General features: G+C 45.4%; 1 protein-coding gene across 2 annotated transcripts in view; it reads right to left on the bottom strand.

Moving 5' to 3' along the window:
• The window catches only part of COLQ (collagen like tail subunit of asymmetric acetylcholinesterase), a 58,827-nt gene that overhangs the window by 33,573 nt on the left and 4,032 nt on the right, over nt 1–21,222 (bottom strand). The window contains exon 1 of one of the 2 annotated variants that reach the window (XM_036332671.1): nt 2,996–3,281. The exons of the other annotated variant lie outside the window; for it this stretch is intronic. Coding sequence (XP_036188564.1) covers nt 2,996–3,110 — 115 coding nt within the window. The 5' untranslated portion in view covers nt 3,111–3,281. Of the gene's footprint in view, nt 1–2,995; nt 3,282–21,222 lie in introns of those variants that run through there. 2 annotated transcript variants of the gene reach the window in all.

Consider the following 21,222-nt stretch of genomic DNA (forward strand, 5'->3'; position numbering starts at 1 on the left):
TAAGAAGAAGGCAAAGGGCCCCCAGAGCAACTACCTGAGATTGACAGTACCAGTGCCCTTCATCCAAAGACCACCAGGAACACACCTGTACCTGAACACAGCTGTCTCTATTGACTCATTGCAAAGAGGGGGCACACACTCCAGGGGGAACAAGGGAGCATCCCAGTAACAGGGCATGAGAAAGGATTTACTCCAGGATTGGGGCTTTGGCAGGTGATTTGGGAGGAGACAATAAGGAAGAAAGTCAGGTCCTGCTCTGGATTGGATGCTGTCAGGAAGCAAGGGCTAGTCTATGACTATCTTAATTCTTAGCTAGAGGAGGAGAAGGGAGGCTGATGCTGGGGCTGGCCAGGCAGCAGTAGTCACTCATGTTAGCAAGCATAGAGGGACAGTGGGTCATTTTTGTGGCTGGTTGATAGTCTTATTTTGTCTGTGTCTGACACGGGGGAAAAGTGGCCTTGTTCTTTCTTGATCTGTTATAGGTGCAGAGTGACCTTGTCTGATGTTCTGTGAGATCATTTACGTTCGACAGGAGAGCGCGTGGCCTGGCTCTAGGTAGCAGGCCTGCTCCAGCTGTCCTGGGCTGCTTTTCTCTTTCTAGTGGTAAACTCATATAGCTATGTAATCATAAAACTTGACATTAATGCCAAGGTATTACTCTTCTAATTTCTTCCCTAAAGCCAGGAGTGGGCAGCTTCCCTTGCTCCACTCCATCTCAGGTGTGTGCAGGAGGATGATTGACACCCACCAGCACCCAAGAACCCTCTCAGGGTCCCCCAGCTGCAGTGCCTCCTCTGCCTCCCCTTGGCCTCAGCAGACAGCTAAGGGCTGAGGATGCACAAAGCCCCTCCCAGCAGCAAACACCTGGGGAGCTGGCAGGTTCATGTGGCTCATGTGCACTCCTGACCATTTCTTTTTGCAGACCATACGTGGCTGGCAATGTGTCCCTTCACCCCATGCCCTGTGTGGCCTTCCACTGATGAAAGACCCTGTATTGCTTAAAGCAATCACCTCTCATTTCTTCCTGGAAACCAGAGAACTCTTCAGTGAACATAAATTATTGGTTGCTTTTTCTGCAGAGGCATCTGCATGGTTCACCCCCGCCCCATCCCTTCCCCCCCTGACCTACTTCATTTTCAGCAGGTGAAGACCATCTATTTCTGCCCCCTCCCCCAAACTCCCTGGAGATGTTTGTTTTTAGCACAGTCTAGTTTATTTACAGCTCATTCCAACTCAGAATATTTCCATCAGGTGGACATGTTTGGGAACAGCTTGCCCCCACCCCCCGCCTCTTCCCAGACAACTAAGCCAGGACTTCACATGTCTATTTTGGTGTCATCTGAGTGGCCTGTGGCTCTCTCTCTCTGGACTATGCTGCCTCCATGGAATCGTGTCTGAACTCAGGGTCCAGGCTGGAAAAGCCCCAGCCGGCTCTGCTGTGATGGAAAAACCCTGAGTGTATGTACATGGGGAGCAGAAACCTGTCTGCACCATGTGGCTCAGCCCTGCCAGCTGCTTTGGAAATGCCCACAATGACAGAATTTCAGGACCACCTGCCCTGACTCAAAGGCACTGAAGTCATGTTGTGCATGTCCACTGCAGTGCCAAATCACGGGCAGAAACATGCCAAGTCCAGTGTGGGTGTGGGCAAATGATTGAGGTTGTTTTGCTGTGGCTGATGCTGGCTTTGCCCTTTGGACTCAATACCCTCTTGACTCTGAGCACATCCTTGGAAAGTGACTCACTCCAATTTACTCTTGGAAAGATAGGGACTTGGATCAAAGAGTGTGAGTCCGGATGCAAGTGACCCTGTGACATGGCACAACTCCCTTTTCAATCTGAGATTCGGTTTCCCCACCTGGGCCACAAGGAGCTTGGCCCAAACTATCATCCAAGTACTTTTTATGCATCTGACACCAGGATCAACACCGTGTCCATCTGGATCTCCCACTCACAAGTCCAGCCCATGACTAGGGTACTACAAACAGCCCTTTCTGTTTCTGCCTCCTTTTTTGTATCGAGAAGCACCCCCGCACCACACCCCAAATCAAGCAAATGTGTCATTAGAAGCCACCAAAGGAGAAAAATGACATAAACATCCTGTCTTTGCAGGTTGGGAAAATGAAAGATGCAGCCACATGTTAACTATTCTGCAACTGCTCATGCAGTTGGTGGACCGTTCACCTTCCTCCTCCTCCTCCACCACCAGCTTTTGGGCCTTTCCCTGACTTTCTGAGGAACCTGCGAAGAGGAGAGGAAAGGTGATGAGCGCAGCATCACTAAGTGTTTGGACCCTGACTGAGATGGCTCAGCTACAGTCAAGTTCTCATTTTTTCTGGCTGCAATTTGCCTGGTTTTCCCCAATTCACATAATCCAGAGAAGATGTTACCCTACAACTTTCCTTCAATCCCCACCCACACCACATACACCTTGAAACACAAATTCTGATCCTAAAAGTGGAAGGTATTTGAACCTCTCTGAAAGACCATATGAGAATTTGCCATCTTCCAATTTGTTCCTGAGCAGGTGTGGGGGGCAGATGAGAACACAACCCACAACAATTGGGCAGTTTGGTGGCTCTGGCCCCTGGGATAGTGAGGGGCATGACCCAGGCCAGTCAGGGGGAGCATGATGGAGAGCTTCCCGGCCCCCCAAACGAGGGCTGGCCCCAGACCACAGAACACAAGGTTACTCCAGAGCCAAGGCAAGGGCAGCTGCCAGCCTGCCTCTCTGAAGTCAAGGTCAAGAGAGGGGCGTGCGCGTGCACACGCGCACACACACACACACGAGCATGTATGCCGACCCCAACCTCCTCTCCACTGTCAAACCCCTTAGGTTACAATTCCAACGCAGGCTGAGAACTTTAAGATTTAAAGGCTGCTGCAGGCTCCCAAAACAAGTCTGCTTTCTGAGAGTCTTTTTTTCCAAAACAATGCATACACGCATGTAACTGCACATGCATGCCACACACACACACACGCACACACAACTCACCCAAGCAGCAAGCTGAGTAACAGAGCAGTCCTGAGATGGTGAGCAGATGAGTGAGGCTGAGTGATGGGCCTGTCATTGTGGGCAAGGCCAAAGGCGGACTGGCCAGAAAGCACATGCTGGCGACAGGCTGAGATCTGGCACGCCCCCGAGAGGTCCCAGTGCCTGGCTTGCCGGGCACTTGGGGTAGGAGCCGGCCAATCCCTGCTTTGGTGCTGCTCCTGGTCCAGATGCCAAGGGTCCAGAGGCCAGTCCTGAACTCCCGGGAGCAGGAATGGTAAGCAGTGTGCTGGCCTCTCAGGAGGCTGCACTAGGGGGCGGCTTGGGAGAGAAAGAGTGCTCTTGGACCAGGGGAGGAGGTGAGGTTGGGAGCCTGGGATACTGATTGCCACTGGGAGCAGAGATGAAACAGGGTGTAATTGATCACACAGGCTGCTTTTCATTCAGCTCAAACACTGCCGTGACAATACTGTGCTGGCAAGCTTCAAAATCCACACCCATTGCCACTGCCTGGGGAATCTGCCCTCCTCTGCTCAGGGAAGGTCTTTGCTGCCAGGGTCCCTTGGTCTTCACCATGTCTATGCCAAGGTGCTGCCAATCAAGCTAAACTTAATTTAAATATATACATATTTCCAAAGGGCCTATGGGGTAAACCTTTTTAGATGAAGCCTGCCTGTAAAATAATAAAGGGGCATATACAAGATACATGTATACAATGCACAAGCATGCACACACATATATGCATAGCCCCCCCACACACACAAACACTATTCTAGATCATAGAGATAAGATTATTAGTATTTAGCAATAAGCACTGTTGTTTTAACCAGCTTAGTAAAGACCATAGCAGAAGTCAGTAAACTTTTTCTGGAAGGGGCCAGATAGAAAATAGTTTAGGCTCCATGGGCCACATAGCCTCTGTTATGAGATAACTCATGTTGTACATGAAAAGCAGCCATAGACAATACATGAAGGAATGGGTATGGCTGTGCTGGTAATAAAACTTTACTTATAAAAATCGGAGACAAGCTGGATTTGGAACCCAGGCTGTAGTTTGCTGACCTCTGAGATATAGTTTTCAAAGGAAGGGTAATTCTTGTATTCATTCATACATTTACTCTTTCATTCATTCAAAAACGCACACTGAGTACCAAATGTGTACAAGACACAATGACTAGACACAGATCCTGCCCTTGTGCAGTGTTGTGGAAAGAGTACAGGCCCTGGAATCAGGCAAACTTGGGCTGGAGTCCTGGCTTTGCCACTTACTAGCTGTTTGACTTCGAGGAAATGCCCACCCTCTGCATCTCAGCTCTCTTCTCTGTAAAGTGGGTATAGTGAAACACACCTTGCTGCTTTGCTGTGAGGATTTCAGCTAAGGCCTTTGGAGTTCCTGGCTTAGAAGAGGGGCTCTTTTATCAATATGTTCAAAGATAACTATGGTATGAGATGGGCAAAGAAAAGAGGCTATAACATGGAGCTGGATGTCTAGAGGGGACTAACAGGAGGAAGTGATGAGTACCAGTTGGGGCAGGGAATTCAAGAGGGAAATCAGGAAAAGCTTCCTGGAAGAGGTGGCATTTGAGCTAACCTTTGAAATCAGAGATTTGATAGTAACAAGATGGGAGGAGCAAGGGAAGAAAGGGTTAGGCTCTTTTCCTTTTCTGGGGCATTTCTCAGAAATATAGAGTCTAAGACATTAGAGAAAGCAGCACAGAGGGCATGTGGTGCTCCATCTGGAATCTCAGACGGTTGCTGAAATATCTGCTTCACATTTTCTCAAATCACCCCATGCTGGGTTATATTCCTGCACCTCCTCATTTTTCAAGCCTAATTTAAAAAACCCTTAGAAATCTAATTTTTGCCACTTTTAGTAACAAAACGTTTATTTATTTATTTATTTTTACCGTTTGGCATTGAAGTTTTCCTTAAAAGGTTTACACAAGTAAACCACTCAACTTAACCTTTGTTTCATCGTTGTAAAAATGCCGGCTACTGAACTAGACGACCTCTGAGGTCCTGTCCAACTCTGCAGGTGCTCAAACCTTTATTTTGAACCTAATGACTCAGGCTCACGAATGTCTCTTTCTGTTTCTCTTTTCTACGATTTTCCTGTCTCCTCTCACACTCTGTGTCTCCCTATCTCTAACTTTGTCTCATTCTCTGACTGTCTCTCAGAGCACTAACAGTTGAATTTCCTTAAGCCGAATGCTTGACGACTGTTAACTGCCCTACAATCAGCTTGGGATAAGGAATCCTGGTCTCCAGCCCTGGTATGGTCAGAAACTTGTTGTGTGACCCTGGACACTCACTTCTGCACTGGGCCTTGGTGGCATTGGACAAGATGAGCTCTAAGCCCTTTCCAGTTATGGCTTCTATCAAGGACTGAGATACAATGGTCCTTCAGAGGGTCCTAAACAGGGATGATCACACTCTCCCCCACTCTCCCCTGGAGGGCAACCCTTGCCCTCGAGGCAGCTGGCCTGCTGAGTTCCTTCAGGTTCCTTGGCCCAAGCACCAGTTCACCACAGCAGGGCTGCCTGCAAATATAATTCATAATAAAAGTTTCCGGATCTTCCTGCAGCTGTCAGCAGGTGTCATATTCATAGTATTTTGTCTTAATTGCAGCTCTGGTATTTATCAACCAGGTCAGAAGACCACTTCTGGAATTCCGCCTCCCTGGCACTGTTCCAGAAACTTCTGTCCCCCCTGCTGGCACATGCAGGCCTGTTTCCTGCTGGTTCCCACCAAAGCGAAGCCTGCCTTGCACCTTTCCCTGCCGTGTCTCCTAACCTGGCTGTGCGGTGGATTGTGTGGCATGGAGAGCTCAGCACCCTTCCCAAGGGCCTGGAGTTCCCAGGCAAAGCCATCTGAATTTTGGGGATAGAGCCTGGGCTCCCACCAGCCCAGGGCACCTCAAGTTGACTATTCCACCCAAACCTAGGTGGGCAGAGGAGTAAGTTGGAGCACATGAGTTTTACCTTCCCACTGACAAAGACTCTCTCCTTGGCCAAATGTTGGCCAGGCTCTCAACAAAGCTTTGAACTGGGCTTCTGTGCCTGTCCTTGCAGAGTCCAGTTTTAGCAAGAATCCTGTTAGGTCAGTGGAGAGAGAATCCCCATGAGGAGAGCCCCATAACAGGGACACTGGAAAGCTAAGTGAGTAGAAATTTTGATTAGATCAAGTCACTAAAATGTGGGTGCTTGTGTATCCCAGCAGACAGCATTCTCCTACCCCAGTAGTGAGGTGCCAACCATGGGAAGCATTCTGTAAGCATTCACTGCCCTTCTGATCTCCACAACAACCCCACAGGTATGTATTAGCACTATCATCTTCATTTTCAGACAAGGCTCAGAGACTTAGGACACACACAGCCAGTAGGTATTAAGCCAGGATTAAACCCAGAGGTCTAACCCTGGAGATTTCTAAAGAATTGGTTATCAGCATCAAGTAGTGACCTGCCTCCCACCAGCCAAAGAGAATGTGTAGAGAGCCTCAGCACAAATGGCAGGCTCCGCCTCCACCAGCTGAAGTTGGAGGAGTTTACCAACACCCACCCAGTTCCATGTCTTCCTAATCAAGCCTTACAGTGACTCATCTTTGGGTCCCCATCTCCTGGTTTGTAAACTCACATTGTAGGGTTGTAGTTGCCTCCCTCAGTATCCCGGCCACAAAGAGAGATCAGTTATATGTGCTACTGGCCTTCAATCAAATGTGCATTTACCCTCTCCATTGAATAGTTCAGTATTCAAAGTGGGCAAAGAATCTGCAACTCATTTTGAAATCCATCAAAAAATAAGATGGATAAACAAATATATGATAGAATAAATATAGCAAAATGGTAATGACTACAGAATCCATGCAGTGGGCATACTGTACCGGGGGGGATGGGGGCATGTTAAACAACAGAATTTTATTTTTAACACTTCTGGAAGCTGGAAGTGCAAATTAAGGTGTTGGAAGGTTTTTTGTTTTTTTTTTCTGAGGCCTCTTTATCTCCTTGGCTTGCAGATGGCTGCCTTCTAACTGTGTCCTCACATGGTTTTCCCTTTGCATATCCCTGGTGTCACTGTCCAAATTTCCTCTTCTTCTAAGGACGCTAGTCATATTGGATTAGGGTCCACCCTTATGTCCTCATTTAACCTTATCACCTTTTTAAAGGCCTCATCTCCAAATACAGCCACATTGAAGTATTGGGGTTAAGGCTTCAAATTATGGATTTGGGGAGGTACACAATTCAGTCCTTAACAGTGGTGTTCCATGGACAATTCTTTCCACTTTTTTTTGAATGTTTAAATATTTTCATAATAAAAAAGAATAAAATAATTTTAAGTAGGCAACAGAAGATCAGATGATACCTTCACAAGGGTTAGGATTGGGGAGGGGTTGGTCCAACACCTTTGTTGGCAAATATCTGGAGGTGCCTGGAGACACTCATTAGGGAGACCATGAGCAGGTAATTGCATCTCCACAAAAAAACACGAGAAAGACATTCTCCTCTGCCGCTTGTAGAAATGCTTTGAGGAGAAAAAGTCTGCCCCAGCTGCAGGATGAAAGAAAATCATCCCTTACTAGTCATTATTTTGGTAAATCATATATCAAAGTGACTCCTCTGTGCACAGATTCAAGGAGACAGGTCCATTCCTCTTTCCTCCCACAAGGGAATTTTTTTGGACCTTATCTAGAGGAAGGCATCTGCTTTCTTGACTTCAAGTTCTAATTTGACCAAATGGTATATGGTAAATAGGGAGGAAGGAGGAGACAATGTTATTAGGAGCCAAGGAACATCAAGAAACCTCCCCAAGGCTGGCTGCGCCTTGGCTCTGAATTTGATTACAGCGGCCAGCATAAATCTGTGAGTGCTATTAAATCTTCTGCTATGGCTTGACAGGGGAGGCCAAGTTTCTACAGTTATTCTGGAGATCTGGCCATAGGTCAGAGACAAAACCGTCCAGCTGCATCGGGCCCAAAGGGTGGGTTATTTCCAACACCTGCTGACAACTGGGGCGGAGTGGAAAGACCCTGTGTTTCCAACCATCACATTTCCATGCCTTTATTTTTCCATAGTGACATCTTAGCTCTGAAGACACTTGTGATTCAAAACCACATGGCTCACTTAACCCTTTCCCTAGAGCCCCCCATCCCTGCCCCACCAACTCCAGTGTTTGCTATCTGAGGTTTCACAGCAGATGGTGGGGAGGGAGCAGGGTCTCTGGGTGGTCCCTGGCTGCCCGCTGGCACAAACAGACATTTCTACACACCAGTCCATGTGAGTCACTCAAATTCTTGAATTCCAGAAAGTAGGGGACCTCAGGCTGAGCTCCTTAGACTCAATTGAACCAGTGAGCTTCTCAGTCAAAGTATTAGCCTAATTCCAAAACCAAATAAAGACACTACAAAGAGAATTACAGACTAATATCCCTCATGAACATAGATGCTAAAATCCTCAACAAAATATTAGCAAATCAGATCCAGCAATACATTAAAAAGATCATACACCATGACCAAGTGGGATTTATTCCAGGGATGCAAGACTGAGTACAATATTCGCAAATCAATAAATGTGATACATCACATAAACAAATTGAAAGACAAAAATCACAAAGTCCTACCAATAGGGGGAGAACCAAGATGGCGGCATAGGTTAACGCCGGAGTTTGCTGCCGTGAACAACTACTTCAAAAGTGAAACTAAAAAACGGAACGGACATCACCCAGAACCACAGGAATGCTGGCTGAGTGGAAGTCCTACAACTAGGAGGAAAGAGAAACCCATACGGACACTCAGAGGAGGCGCAGTGCTGAAGTCAAATTCTGAGGTGCGGAGTGCGCGGAGCGGGCTGGCGGCGGAGGGCACGGTTGGCGTTTTCAATCGGGAGGGAGTCGCAGACACTGAGCTCCAGATACAGGCGAGTCTTTAGGGACCCAGACTCAAACGGGAGAAGCGGGACTGTCTGGCTTCGGTCAGAGCGAGTGTAGCTTTCTCTCCGAGGTTTGCAGCGGGTGCTGGGACTCGGAGGGGCAGAGCCCCTGGGGACAGGACTGAGAGCCGCCATAACTGCTCTCTCTGGCCCACCCTGTTGATCCTGTGCGACCCGCCCCACCCAAACCCTGCACAGAGGCATTTGCCGGATAGCCTCAGGCAAACGCCAGATTAGCACCTCCCTAGAGGACAGAAGTTCTCTCACTGCAGACACAGCTGATTCTCATAGCCACTTGGCCTGGAGGTCAAACCCTCCCTGGTATTAGCTACAACAATCAAGGTTTAACTATAAGACTGCGCACAAAGACCACTAGGGGGTGCATCACAAAATGCGGAGACAAAGAAACAGGACAAAATTGTCAATGGAAGATATAGAGTTCAGAACCACACTTTTAAGGTCTCTCAAGAACTGTTTAGAAGCCGCCGATAAACTTAATGAGATCTACAAGAAAACTAATGAGACCCTCGATGTTATATTGGGGAACCAACTAGAAATTAAGCATACACGGGCTGAAATAACGAATATTATACAGACTCCCGACAGCAGACCAGAGGAGCGCAAGAATCAAGTCAATGATTTGAAATGCGAAGAAGCAAAAAACACCCAACCGGAAAAGCAAAATGAAAAAAGAATCCAAAAATGTGAGGATAGTGTAAGGAGCCTCTGGGACAGCTTCAAGCGTACCAACATCAGAATTATAGGGGTGCCAGAAGATGAGAGAGAGCAAGATATTGAAAACCTATTTGAAGAAATAATGACAGAAAACTTCCCCCACCTGGTGAAAGAAATGGACTTACAGGTCCAAGAAGCGCGGAGAACCCCAAACAAAAGGAATCCAAAGAGGACCACACCAAGACACATCATAATTAAAATGCCAAGAGCAAAAGACAAAGAGAGAATCTTAAAAACAGCAAGAGAAAGAAACTCAGTTACCTACAAGGGAATACCCATACGACTGTCAGCTGATTTCTCAACAGAAACTTTGCAGGCCAGAAGGGAGTGGCAAGAAATATTCAAAGTGATGAATAGCAAGAACCTACAACCAAGATTACTTTATCCAGCAAAGCTATCATTCAGAATTGAAGGTCAGATAAAGAGCTTCACAGATAAGGAAAAGCTAAAGGAGTTCATCACCACCAAACCAGGATTATATGAAATGCTGAAAGGTATCCTTTAAGAAGAGGAAGAGGAAGAAAAAGGTAGATACAAATTATGAACAACAAATATGCATCTATCAACAAGTGAATCTAAGAATCAAGTGAATAAATAATCTGATGAACAGAATGAACTGGTGATTATAATAGAATCAGGGACATAGAAAGGGAATGGACTGACCATTCTTGGGGGGGAAAGGGGTGTGGGAGATGCGGGAAGAGACTGGACAAAAATCGTGCACCTATGGATGAGGACAGTGGGTGGGGAGTGAGGGCGGATTGTGGGGCGGGAACTGGGAGGAGGGGAGTTATGGGGGGGGAAAAAGAGGAACAAATGTAATAATCTGAACAATAAAGATTTAATTTAAAAAAATAATAAAAAAAGAGAAAAAAAACAAAAACAAAAAACAAAGTCCTACCAATAGATGCAGAAAAAGCATTTGACAAAACCAACACCCCTTTTTAAATAAAAACTCTTAGCAAAGTGGGAATAGGGGGATCATACCTCAATATAATAAAGGCCATATACGAAAAACCTACAGTCAACATCATACTTAAGGGGGGAAAACTAAAAACATTTCCCCTAAGAACAGAAACAAGACAGAGATGTCCACTTTACCACTCTTATTCAACATAGTACTGGAAGTCCTAGCCATATAATAACATACATATGGTCTTCTCTCGGTTTTTCCATGGTATTTGTAAAATATTTTTCTGTGTAGCTACATAAATGCATCCACATTCCTTCCTATGGCTGCATAATATTCCTTCATTTAAAAGAACCATAGTTTGTTCACCCTGCCCTGTTCTGACCCATACTGATATCCATTTGGGTGGTGTGTAAGCATTTGCTGATATAAAACATGATACAACAAAATAACCTTCTGCATGCATCTTTGTCCATGTTGGTGAGCATGTCCATTGTATGAATCCCTACAATAGAGCTGCTGGGCCAACAAGTGTGTAAATTTGTAATTTTTACATACATAGGCTAATTCATCTCTACAAAGCCTCCATCAATCCACATCCCTCCCATGAGCAGAGGACGAGCATATCTGTGTCCACACACCCTCATTAGCACATGAGATGTCAGACCTGAATTCTGCCCATCTGAGAGACAAAAAATGATATTTTCAGTGTGGTTTTAATTTGCACTTCTCTTATAGTGAATGAGACTGGAGATTTTTCACATGTACCTTTTTCATTTTTCCATGAGGTTTTTGGTCTTTTTTTTTCTTCTTCTTATATAGAAGGAAAGTGGCACTATATTATATGACTTGCAAATATTTCTCCAGTTTGTTTTGGCCTTTGGGCTTTATTTTTTGTTGTTTTTCCCATACAATTTTTTTAGGTAGTAGAATTTATTGTAGAAGCCTTTTATTTTTCAATGGCATCTGGGTTTTTCTACAGACTCACATTATTCCCAAAATCTCCCAGGGTTTCTTCTAATAATTTTATAATTAATATTTTATATTTAAATCCCAATTCATTTATAATTTATTCTGGTGTAAGTTCATTTGTTTGTTGATTTTCCAGAAGACATTTTATCTGACCTAAAGCAGACAATAAAAACATCCTTTAAATTATCGTTATGTAGCTTGCAAATGCCAACCATAACAATACTCGGTAACATATACTGAACATTTAGTATGTGCTAAGCACTGGCCTATAATAGCCTTCAGGCTTGTTAATATTTTCTCCATTTGATAGATCAGTAAACGGAGGTTCAAAGAAATGCCCAGGTATGTGGTGGGGTTGTGACCAGAACCCAGATCAGTTGTCTCCTTGCCCTAATTGCTCTGCTGTCATAGAAACTCCAACTACCTGTGTGTCTGAGACACTACCACACTTCACTCCTCATTAACTACTTCATCTATGCTATTTTAATGTCACAAATAGACTATGAGCTCCTTGAGTTAGTTTGTCTTATGAATCTTCTTGTTCAATATAATAGTTAAGTATAGAGTAAGTAGGAGGTGCAATAACTATTGGCCATTTGATAGATGGGAAGTATATCAAAAGGTATGTATCTCAATAGTTAGAATTAATTTAGAGATAGAAAGACAGCTGTAAACATGGTAATAATAATAGAGGATCTGAATCAATTAAGTGGATTTTATTGCCTCACTTAGAAAAAAAATTGAACAAGATGCAAAATGGCAGCAAATGGGTGTATGGACAGAAAACTGAGTATATTTGTCAAATCAGCCACCACTTGCTGGCATTCCATTGGAAAATTTCATATTTAATAATCTTGCTCCGATTGCCTAGGAGGACCCACACTGTCAGGCCTGGTGATTTGGCATCCACTTTCTCTGTTGAAGGGGACAAAGCTTTCATTGTATAAAAGGCAGGTGCTGTGTGGACAGAGCTCCGTTCTCCTGACATGGATGAATTGGGTACAGGAAGTGGCTTGTCCTACCAGCTAGGTTCCGCACAGGATCGCACAATTTCCAAAGGGTGGACACTCTCAGGACTGTAGCGACCTGGGAGTTTCCTAGTGAGTTCCTCTCTGTCTGAGAAGTGAGCTTTCTCCCTCACAGCTGCAGGGAGGGCCACCTGGGGTGGACTTTGGGCATCAGCAGGCTTTTCTGCTGAGAACTCAGTAGGCTGTTATTGTCCTCAGGAGTGAGTCTAGGCTTTCCAGGTCATGAGAGTCCAGTGTCACCCCTCAAGGCACAACAACTCCTGAGTACAACTCAGAGCTAGGCCCTCCAATGCTTTCTCCTTTGACCTTGACAATAATCCCTCAAATTATCTTCTATTTCATCCCCTTTTCCAGGTGTGGAGAACCTAGGCTCTGACATTCAAGGTCCCTGTAGAGCAGGACTTCTGAGCCCAGACCTCCAATTCCATAGCCCATCTACTGTACTGTAACAGGCTCTCAATGGAGACTCTGAATTCTGAAACTGGACTCTTTAGCACCATGAGCAATTCTCTCCAGCCATCAAACAAGAGCAGGTGCACTTAGAGTAGAAGTGAAACATCCCAGGAGGAAGCAAATGGCCTGAACTCCAAATCTCTCACCATGTGGAATAATGTTGCAACCAGTAACTGAGAGCATAACTAGGTTCCAGGAGCAGTGCAAAGCTCTACCTGTTAACTTGTTGAGTCCTCACTGCCATCTAATGAGGTAGGTATTCTTATTATCCCCATTCTACAGAGAAGGAAACTGAGATGTTAAGAAATGAAACCAAGACCACTTGGCCAAGATCACTCAGCTAGTGCATCATGAAGAAGTCACTCAAGTCCAGAGCTGTCTGAATGTGAACCCATGCCTTTTACTCTCTTCATGGGTACTCAGGTGCCCAATGCTCAGAAGAGAAACATGTGCCAAGGCCCCTTCTTTGGGTAGGTGCTAAGTGTGGAAATGAGCAAGCAAATTTGACTTTGTTAGCCACAAAGCCAGGGAAAGTCTACAGGGAAAAGATCTTTGAAATCTGGCCCATCTCTTCAAATGCAGATGAGGAAACTGAGTCTCACACAATGAGCAAATGCCTTGTCCAACACTACACATGTCCCAGGAGTTAGTGGCAGGTCCAGATAAATAAGCCAAATTTCCCAAATTTTCCCCTAGTGCCTTAGCACTGTGCCGCAATACCTCTCTAAGCACATTAGTAAATGGGCAAATCGCCCAACCTGCTGACTCGGCGTCCCCACACCCCCTCAGCAGCAATCACTACAGTGGCATGGCAGCTCTATCTGTCAGGCAGGGCACTCTTACTCTCAGGCCTGCCCAGCAGAGGAGGTGTGGGCTGAGGCAGCTGATTTGGATAAAGAAAAGAAAAAAGGGAGAGAAACCATTTACTCCAGATATTTTGGGGAAAGCATTTCCAGGGCCCGGACTGTCCAGGCAGCCAACTCAACTTCCACTCCCTACCCCTCACTTTCTATGCGCAGACACCGAGAGTGAAGGAGCGTGCCCCCCAAACCCACGCTGTTCCCTCAGGGCCCTGCTGTTCCCTGGACACGGAGCTCATTTGTCTTTTCCACCTTTTACTCTCACTACCATGACCTTACCCAACAAAGCTCTCAGAAAAACAGACCACAGAGAATCAAGAAGCTTTTTGAGCCCTAGCCGGTTTGGCTTGGTGGATAGAGCGTCGGCCTGCGGACTGAAGGGTCCCAGGTTCGATTCTGGTCAAGGGCACATGCCTGGGTTGTGGGCTCGATCCCCAGTGGGGGGCGTGCAGGAGGCAGCCAATCAATGATTCCCTCTCATCATTGATGTTTCTATCTCTCCCTCTTCCTTCCTCTCTGAAATTAATAAAAATATTTTTTTTTTTAAAAAAAAGAAGCTTTTTTGAGGTAGCCCTCTTAGCGCAGTAGGCAGCGCGTCAGTCTCATAAAAAAGAAGCTTTTTTGAAGGCCAGCCCGGTATGACTGATCTCAAAATGAGCCAGTTCTGTTTGGTTACAAAAGGGCAGCCCAGTGTCAATCCTCAACAACAGTGACCCCACCCCACAGGCCCCTCATATAGGGACAAGTTCAAACACTTGACCAAATCCACAGCAAAGTAAGAAAGCCCCAGTTGGGCAGGTAGGTCTCCACAGGTAGGATGGCCATCGTCACTCCATCCCCACCCTCCTGGGTCCCCAAGAAGCACCATGCCAGGTCTGAGACTCCTGGTAGGTCCCTCCTGGAGCATGTGTCCCAAGAGAGAACTACCAGCTGCAGCATGAAAGCTGCTGGGGCTTTCTCTAGACTTCTCAGAAAGATACCAGGTGAATGGCACTGGAGGATAAGCAGGAAAAAGAGGGGGAGGCCTGGAAGGGGAGGAACCTGTCCAACTCACATTCATGTTTCTTTCTGTGCTTCCCTCTTTTTTTCAGACCCCAGCTGGTTTACTGTGCAAAGCCCACAGCAGCCATGAGGCCTCTCCTTCAGCTGTTGCCAGCTCCCAACGTGCGGTCACACGTTGTGCTTATGTTGGTTGCCATGGAGACATAAGTGCCAGATTGAATGGAGCTGTGTGCTCCAGGCTAGGAAATGGAATAGGGCCAGGTGTATTTTTAAAGCCATCTGGGAAGGCCAGTCACCACGAGAAGAGATTCCTTCCCTGGTCTACGTGCCTCTACTTTGGGACTGATTCACAAATGGACAATGGATAAAAGCTGAGCCCTTCTTTTTGCCTTAACTTGCCTCAACTTCAGCAAAAAGTTATTTGGGACTTTTGCCTCTTTTTTTTTTTTTTAAAAAACATATTTTATTGATTTTCCACAGACAGGAAGGGAGAGAGATAGAGAGTCAGAAACATCGATGAGAGAGAAACATCGACCAGCCGCCTCCTGCACATCCCCCACTGGGGACGTGCCCGCAACCCAGGTACATGCCCCTGACCGGAATCGAACCTGGGACCCTTCAGTCCGCAGGCCGACGCTCTATCCACTGAGCCAAACCGGTTTCGGCGGGACTTTTGCCTCTTGACACACATGCATCTTAGGGGAAATCATGAACCTCTTGGCATGTGTCGACACTGAGAGGTTCTGAAAAGGTTTATATATCACATACCAGGTATTATTTTTAAGTACTTCATATTCATAATTAGCCCACTTAATCTTCACAACTGATCTGTGAGGTAAATCCTACTTTTAGCCGGATTTTATAGATGGGAAAACTGAGGCACAGAGAGGGTGATTTGTCTGCCTGACATCACAGAGCTAAGGGAAACACAAAATTTGAACCCAGGCTGGGTGGCACCAGATGCCCTTCTCCTAACCACAAGGCTATTTTGCCTCTGCAATGATTTGGAGATCAAGAAGTCCTGATTTGTGCAGACTGGTGCAGCCACTGTAGAAAACAGTATGGAGATTCCTCAAAAAGTTAAAAATGGAACTCCCATTCGACCTAGTAATCCCACTTCTAGGAATATATCCCAAGAAATCAGAAACACCTATCAGAAAGGACATATGCACCCCTATGTTCATAGCAGCACAATTCACAATAGCTAAGATTTGGAAACAGCCTAAGTGCCCATCAGCAGATGAGTGGATTAAAAAACTGTAGTACATCTACACAATGGAATACTATGCTGCTATAAAAAAGAAGGAACTTTTACCATTTGCAAAAGCATGGATGGACCTGGAGAGCATTATGCTAAGCGAAATAAGCCAGTCAGAGAAAGAGAAATATCACATGATCTCACTCATTTGTGCAATATGATGAACAACATAGACTGATGAAAAAAAATGGATCCGGAGACAGAGAAGCACCGAATGGACTATCAAACCTCAGAGGGAAGGCAGGGGTGGGGGAGGAGGGGATGTAAGAGATCAACAAAAGGACTTGTATGCCTGCATATTAGCATAACCAATGGACACGGACACTGGGGCAGTGGGGGCTTGTCCTGGGGGGTGGGAGTGGCCGGGGTGGGGTCAATGGGGGAAAAAAGGAGACATATGTAATACTTTAAACAATAAAAAAAAATTTAAAAGTCGTGATTTGAAATTTTGTCCCTGGCACTGCATCTCTCTGAAGGTTAGTTTCCCCTTTGGTAAAATGGGGGGTACCAATGGCTTGTGAAATTGTGAAGATTAGAAGTCATATGAAGTGTCTAGCAAATAGAAAGTGCTCAATGCAAGGCAGCTTTATTAGTGTGAATGGGGGCTTCTCTAGCAACTGGCCCCAAGCTCCTGTATCAGGCAGGGAGTGCTGAACTGTAACTGCCACTGCACAGAAGGGGAAGATGGGGCAGGCCACTGTGCTAGGGCCAGCAGAACCACAGCTTCTCTCTCTAAGTATCTACGACAGATGCTGTCACTCCCTGCCCATATCCCTCAGCGTTCATCAGCCCTGTGGCCTCAGCTCTGGCCACAAGCACCTGTGACTATGCAAGAGAGCTTCTCCAGCCATGGGAGTTGCTGTGGGCAAGCATGTCCCCAGGAGCTGGTGGATAAATACCCCAGTCCCCAGTCTCCTGGAGGTCCCCAGAATCTGCTCATGAACTCCCCTTGTATTTCCTGTCTTGCCTTCCCACTGCTCAACTGGAATCACCTCACAAATAAACAACTTGCACCCAAGATCTTGTCTCAGGGTCTGCTCTGGGAAGGAACCCAAATGAAGACAGTATAGACATCTGTGACTTTGATGCTGACATCAGTTACACAAAGCACTTGTAGGACACTTTACGCAGGGAAAAGGTAACTGTGGTAGGCTGAAATATGGCTGCCAAAGAGGTCCAGATCCTGACTCCTGGAACCTGTAAATGTTACCTTATATGGCAAAAGGAACTTTGCAGGTATGATTAAATTGAGAGGTTTAAGATGGAGAGGTTACCCAGGTAATCTCAAACATCCTTATAAGAGAGAGGCAGAGGAAGATTTGACGCAGAAAAGGGCAATATGACACTGAGTGGAAACTAATACAGGAACTCAGAGGCAAACTTGAGCAGCATTTCTCAATTCTGTGGACAGCAGCATCAGCAGCACCTGGGATCTTATTACAAACTCCTGTGCCCTACTCCAGACATGCCGGATCCAACTCCAGGAATGAGGCCCAGCAGTCTGTGTTTTAACAAACATTTAGGCAATTCTGATGCTGGCTATAGTTCAATGGTTAACTCTGGATGGACAACAGAATCACCTGGAGACTTTAAACACCATCACTGCCCGATCCCAGGCTCCAGAGATTCTGATTTACTTAATTTAGTCTGTTCAGTCTGGACACTGGGCTTCTGGAAAGCATCTCAGGTAATTCTTCTGTCTAGCCAAAGCCGAAAACCAGTGTGTCCCAACTTTTCTAACATTCTTTAAGCATTTTTAAACATTTCTATATTTTACTTCAACACAGTGCTTGAGAACCACTGATCTAGAACACTGACTTTCAAACTGAGTTTTGCAGAGCTTGGGAGTTCTGGGAAAATGCCCCAAGACTGGTACAGGAGGAGTGGGTAGAGTCCAAGCCAGCAGAGCTTCCGACCCTGAGGTTAAAAAGTCACATGGCCAGATGGGGCTAGACAGGTAGATGGACTAAGGAAGGTAGACCAGAGGTGTGGTCAGGGACTGCCAAGTCATCCTGGTTTTCAAGTGGTTTATTGTTTTTAAGAGACATCAGAAAACATTTTTTTAAAAAGTTGCAACACTTCATTCTTAAATGTTAGCAACTAAGGTAAAATTTTAAAATCTCTCTCTCTCTCTCACTTTCTTTTTTAGTACTATGGCATGAAGGCTGAAAATGGCTAACTAAGACTGGATTTGGTCCTTGGGCATCTAGTGTGTATGAGCTTCAGGTCTGCTGCAGGGTCTTCCAGCCACCTCCTGGGACCAGCAGGCTAGCCTGGACAGGTTCTTCTCAGGGTGCTGATAGGAAGGCCATGTGGGTGGGGTACTGTTGTCTGGCCACTGCTGCATCCCTGTTCCAAGTATACTAATATATCCAGCACTTATCAAGTATCTGTTGAATCAATCAATCAATCCTCATAGCAATCCTGTGAAATGGAGACTATCACACCCATTTACAGATGAGGAATTTGGAGCTCAGCACAACTTGTGATGTGACCTTCCCACAATCACATAGCAGATAACCAAGAGTCAGGATTCAAACCCAAGACCCTTCATATAAGGACTGCTATGAAGAGCAAATACAACTGTAGCTGTGAAAATGCTTTGCAAATGAGAGGTTTGGAGATAATAAGTACCAATTATAAGAATCATATGAGTATTTATGATGTGAACTACATTTTAAGAAGACGGGACACCAGCTTATTTGGTGACTCACTGAAGTTAGAAGGGAATTCTTTTCATTTTAGAGCTGCCTTGTTTTTGTATGGTTGTGGCAGCGGTGGTTGTAGATCTGAGGAAAGCAGGCTTGAGTGTGGTGAATGTCAATGTGGGAGTTTGGTCCTGGGTATCTGAAGGGAAGGCCTCCCATCTCTCACACCCACCACTCTGGATGTCTGAGTTGGAGATGAGTCACAGCTTTATTCAGACGCCTGGGTGGGAAGAAGTGGGAAAGCTGGGACCCCTGGAGAGCCCTCTACTGTAAGAATTCTCACTGATTATATTATCTAGAAATATGGGGAGCTAAATAGGAGGAGATGGCTGAGAACATTAAACAGTAGCTGATCAGCATCAGATACAAACAAATGGCCCATAATCTACTGCCAAGACCATGATTGGTTCCCGAGTGGTGTCCTCACTGACTTCTAGTCAGGAGAGTGCTGGGCTAGACATCATGTCCTACAAGGTCACAAAACTCCTGCTCTGAGCCCTATCTCAGCAGCCAACTGGAAAAGATTCCAGCACCCAGATAGAATTCCCATTCTTCCGCATGACTCACTCTATAGGACTGGATTTGGGTCTTTTCACCATCTGGTCTCTGAGACCTTGACCCGACATCATCTGGCAAGTCCCTGCCTGCCTGAGAGGTCCTGTATTGGAAGAAGGAAGACACACTGTCTGTGTGGGTGTAGGGTAGGGTGGCTCACAGTGCCTGCAGAGAATGTCTGTAAAGTGGTATTCCCCTGGTAGAATGGCCTCATCGCTCAAAATACCCTTCTTGAAGCTCATCTTACTAGGGCATACTTTAGTACTTTAACCCCTGTTAAAATACAAATGCCTTCAAAGGAAAGATACACCAGTATCCTGGAAAGTCACGTACACTTTAGTATAAAGTAAAATTCAATCATTTGCTAAAAGCTTTGGGCATTGATATCCTGAGGAGAAGGTAGGGGAGAATAAAGAATCTAGTAATAACTATGTATGGTATCAGATAGGTCCTAGACTTACCAGGGTGATCACTCTATAAGTTATATAAATGTCTAATCACTATGTTATATTAATATAATATACATCAACTGTAGTTGAAAAGTATTAAAAATTGAAGGAATGAAGATTTTAAGAAGAATTTAGAGCTGAATTTTCAAAAAATAGAAGTAACCTATAGCACTTTACCATCTAATATTATTATTTATCCATGGCCATAAGCAGATTTGGTCTACATTAGTAAAAGACCCCAACTGAGAGTCAGAGGGCAGGATTCCAGCCTCCAATTTTCCCACATACTAGCTGTGTGATCTTGGGAAAGTCACTTAACCTCTCTGAACCATCATCGCTTCATCTAAAATGTAGAAGTGATGTCACACTCATCCCAGGGGTGCTGTGAGAATTACATAAATTGAAGTGTGTGGAAGGTCTGCATGTCTATAAATATTATTATCCTTGAGTCTGTGCCACCACATTCTAGAAATTGTACAACTACTGACTGAGCTACATCTGTGAATGGCTACTGGAGCTGAGTCAATCCACAGACCCATAGTAAGCCCAGCCAGGGCCAGCCAAACCCAAGCTAGATCAGCTGGCTCTTAGTTGACCCACAAACATGTGAGCTTCAATAAGTGACTGCTGTTTAAGCCACTGAGTGTGAGGGTGGTGTATTACCCAGCAATGGTTAAAACAAAATACCAACATTAAGGTTCCTGACATTAAAAATTTTAGGGCCATGTTCAATTGAAATTATTTTAAAATATATCTGACACTTATCTGTGGAGAGCAGCTACAGTGTTTGGACAGGATCAAGCCTCGGACTGATGAGAGGGCACAGTCCTCTTGTGGCAAAGCCACATACAAGTCCCAACTTGGAGGGCAAAGCCCTCCCAGCACAATTATAGCCAAAGGCTATGGTTGTATGTAAGCTTGACCTTATAGTCTGACCTTGTAGCCCTAGGTAGCTGAGGGATATGGGCTGCAGGAGGTGCAGCAAGTGCTGCCAAAACAAAGCTTGATAGAGTTCAGAGAATTGCAATAACAGGAAAGAAGCAGATTTGAAACTCGTAAGAACATTATAAATATCTTGACCACTCCCTTGTTTTGCTTTGTGTGATTTGAGTATAAAATAAAGATTCAGCTTATAGGCTGGGTCACTGTGTCCTCATCCAGGCACAGTGATCCACCTGACCCCAACTATATTCTCTTGTCTGTTTTCTTTAATCCTTCACCGCCCCTCCTCAGGTTCACCACTGGCCATACTGGAAACAGTTCACCTATCTGCTTCTTAAGCAAAATAAAGTGAATACAATTCAGTCTTCACTGGGTCATTCATGCTCATCATAGTGAAAGCCAGGAAATGTGCTATAAGTTCATGAGACCTTCAGGGAG

The sequence above is a fragment of the Myotis myotis genome, unplaced genomic scaffold (assembly GCF_014108235.1).
Source record: "Myotis myotis isolate mMyoMyo1 unplaced genomic scaffold, mMyoMyo1.p scaffold_m19_p_13, whole genome shotgun sequence".
Classification (NCBI taxonomy): domain Eukaryota; kingdom Metazoa; phylum Chordata; class Mammalia; order Chiroptera; family Vespertilionidae; genus Myotis; species Myotis myotis.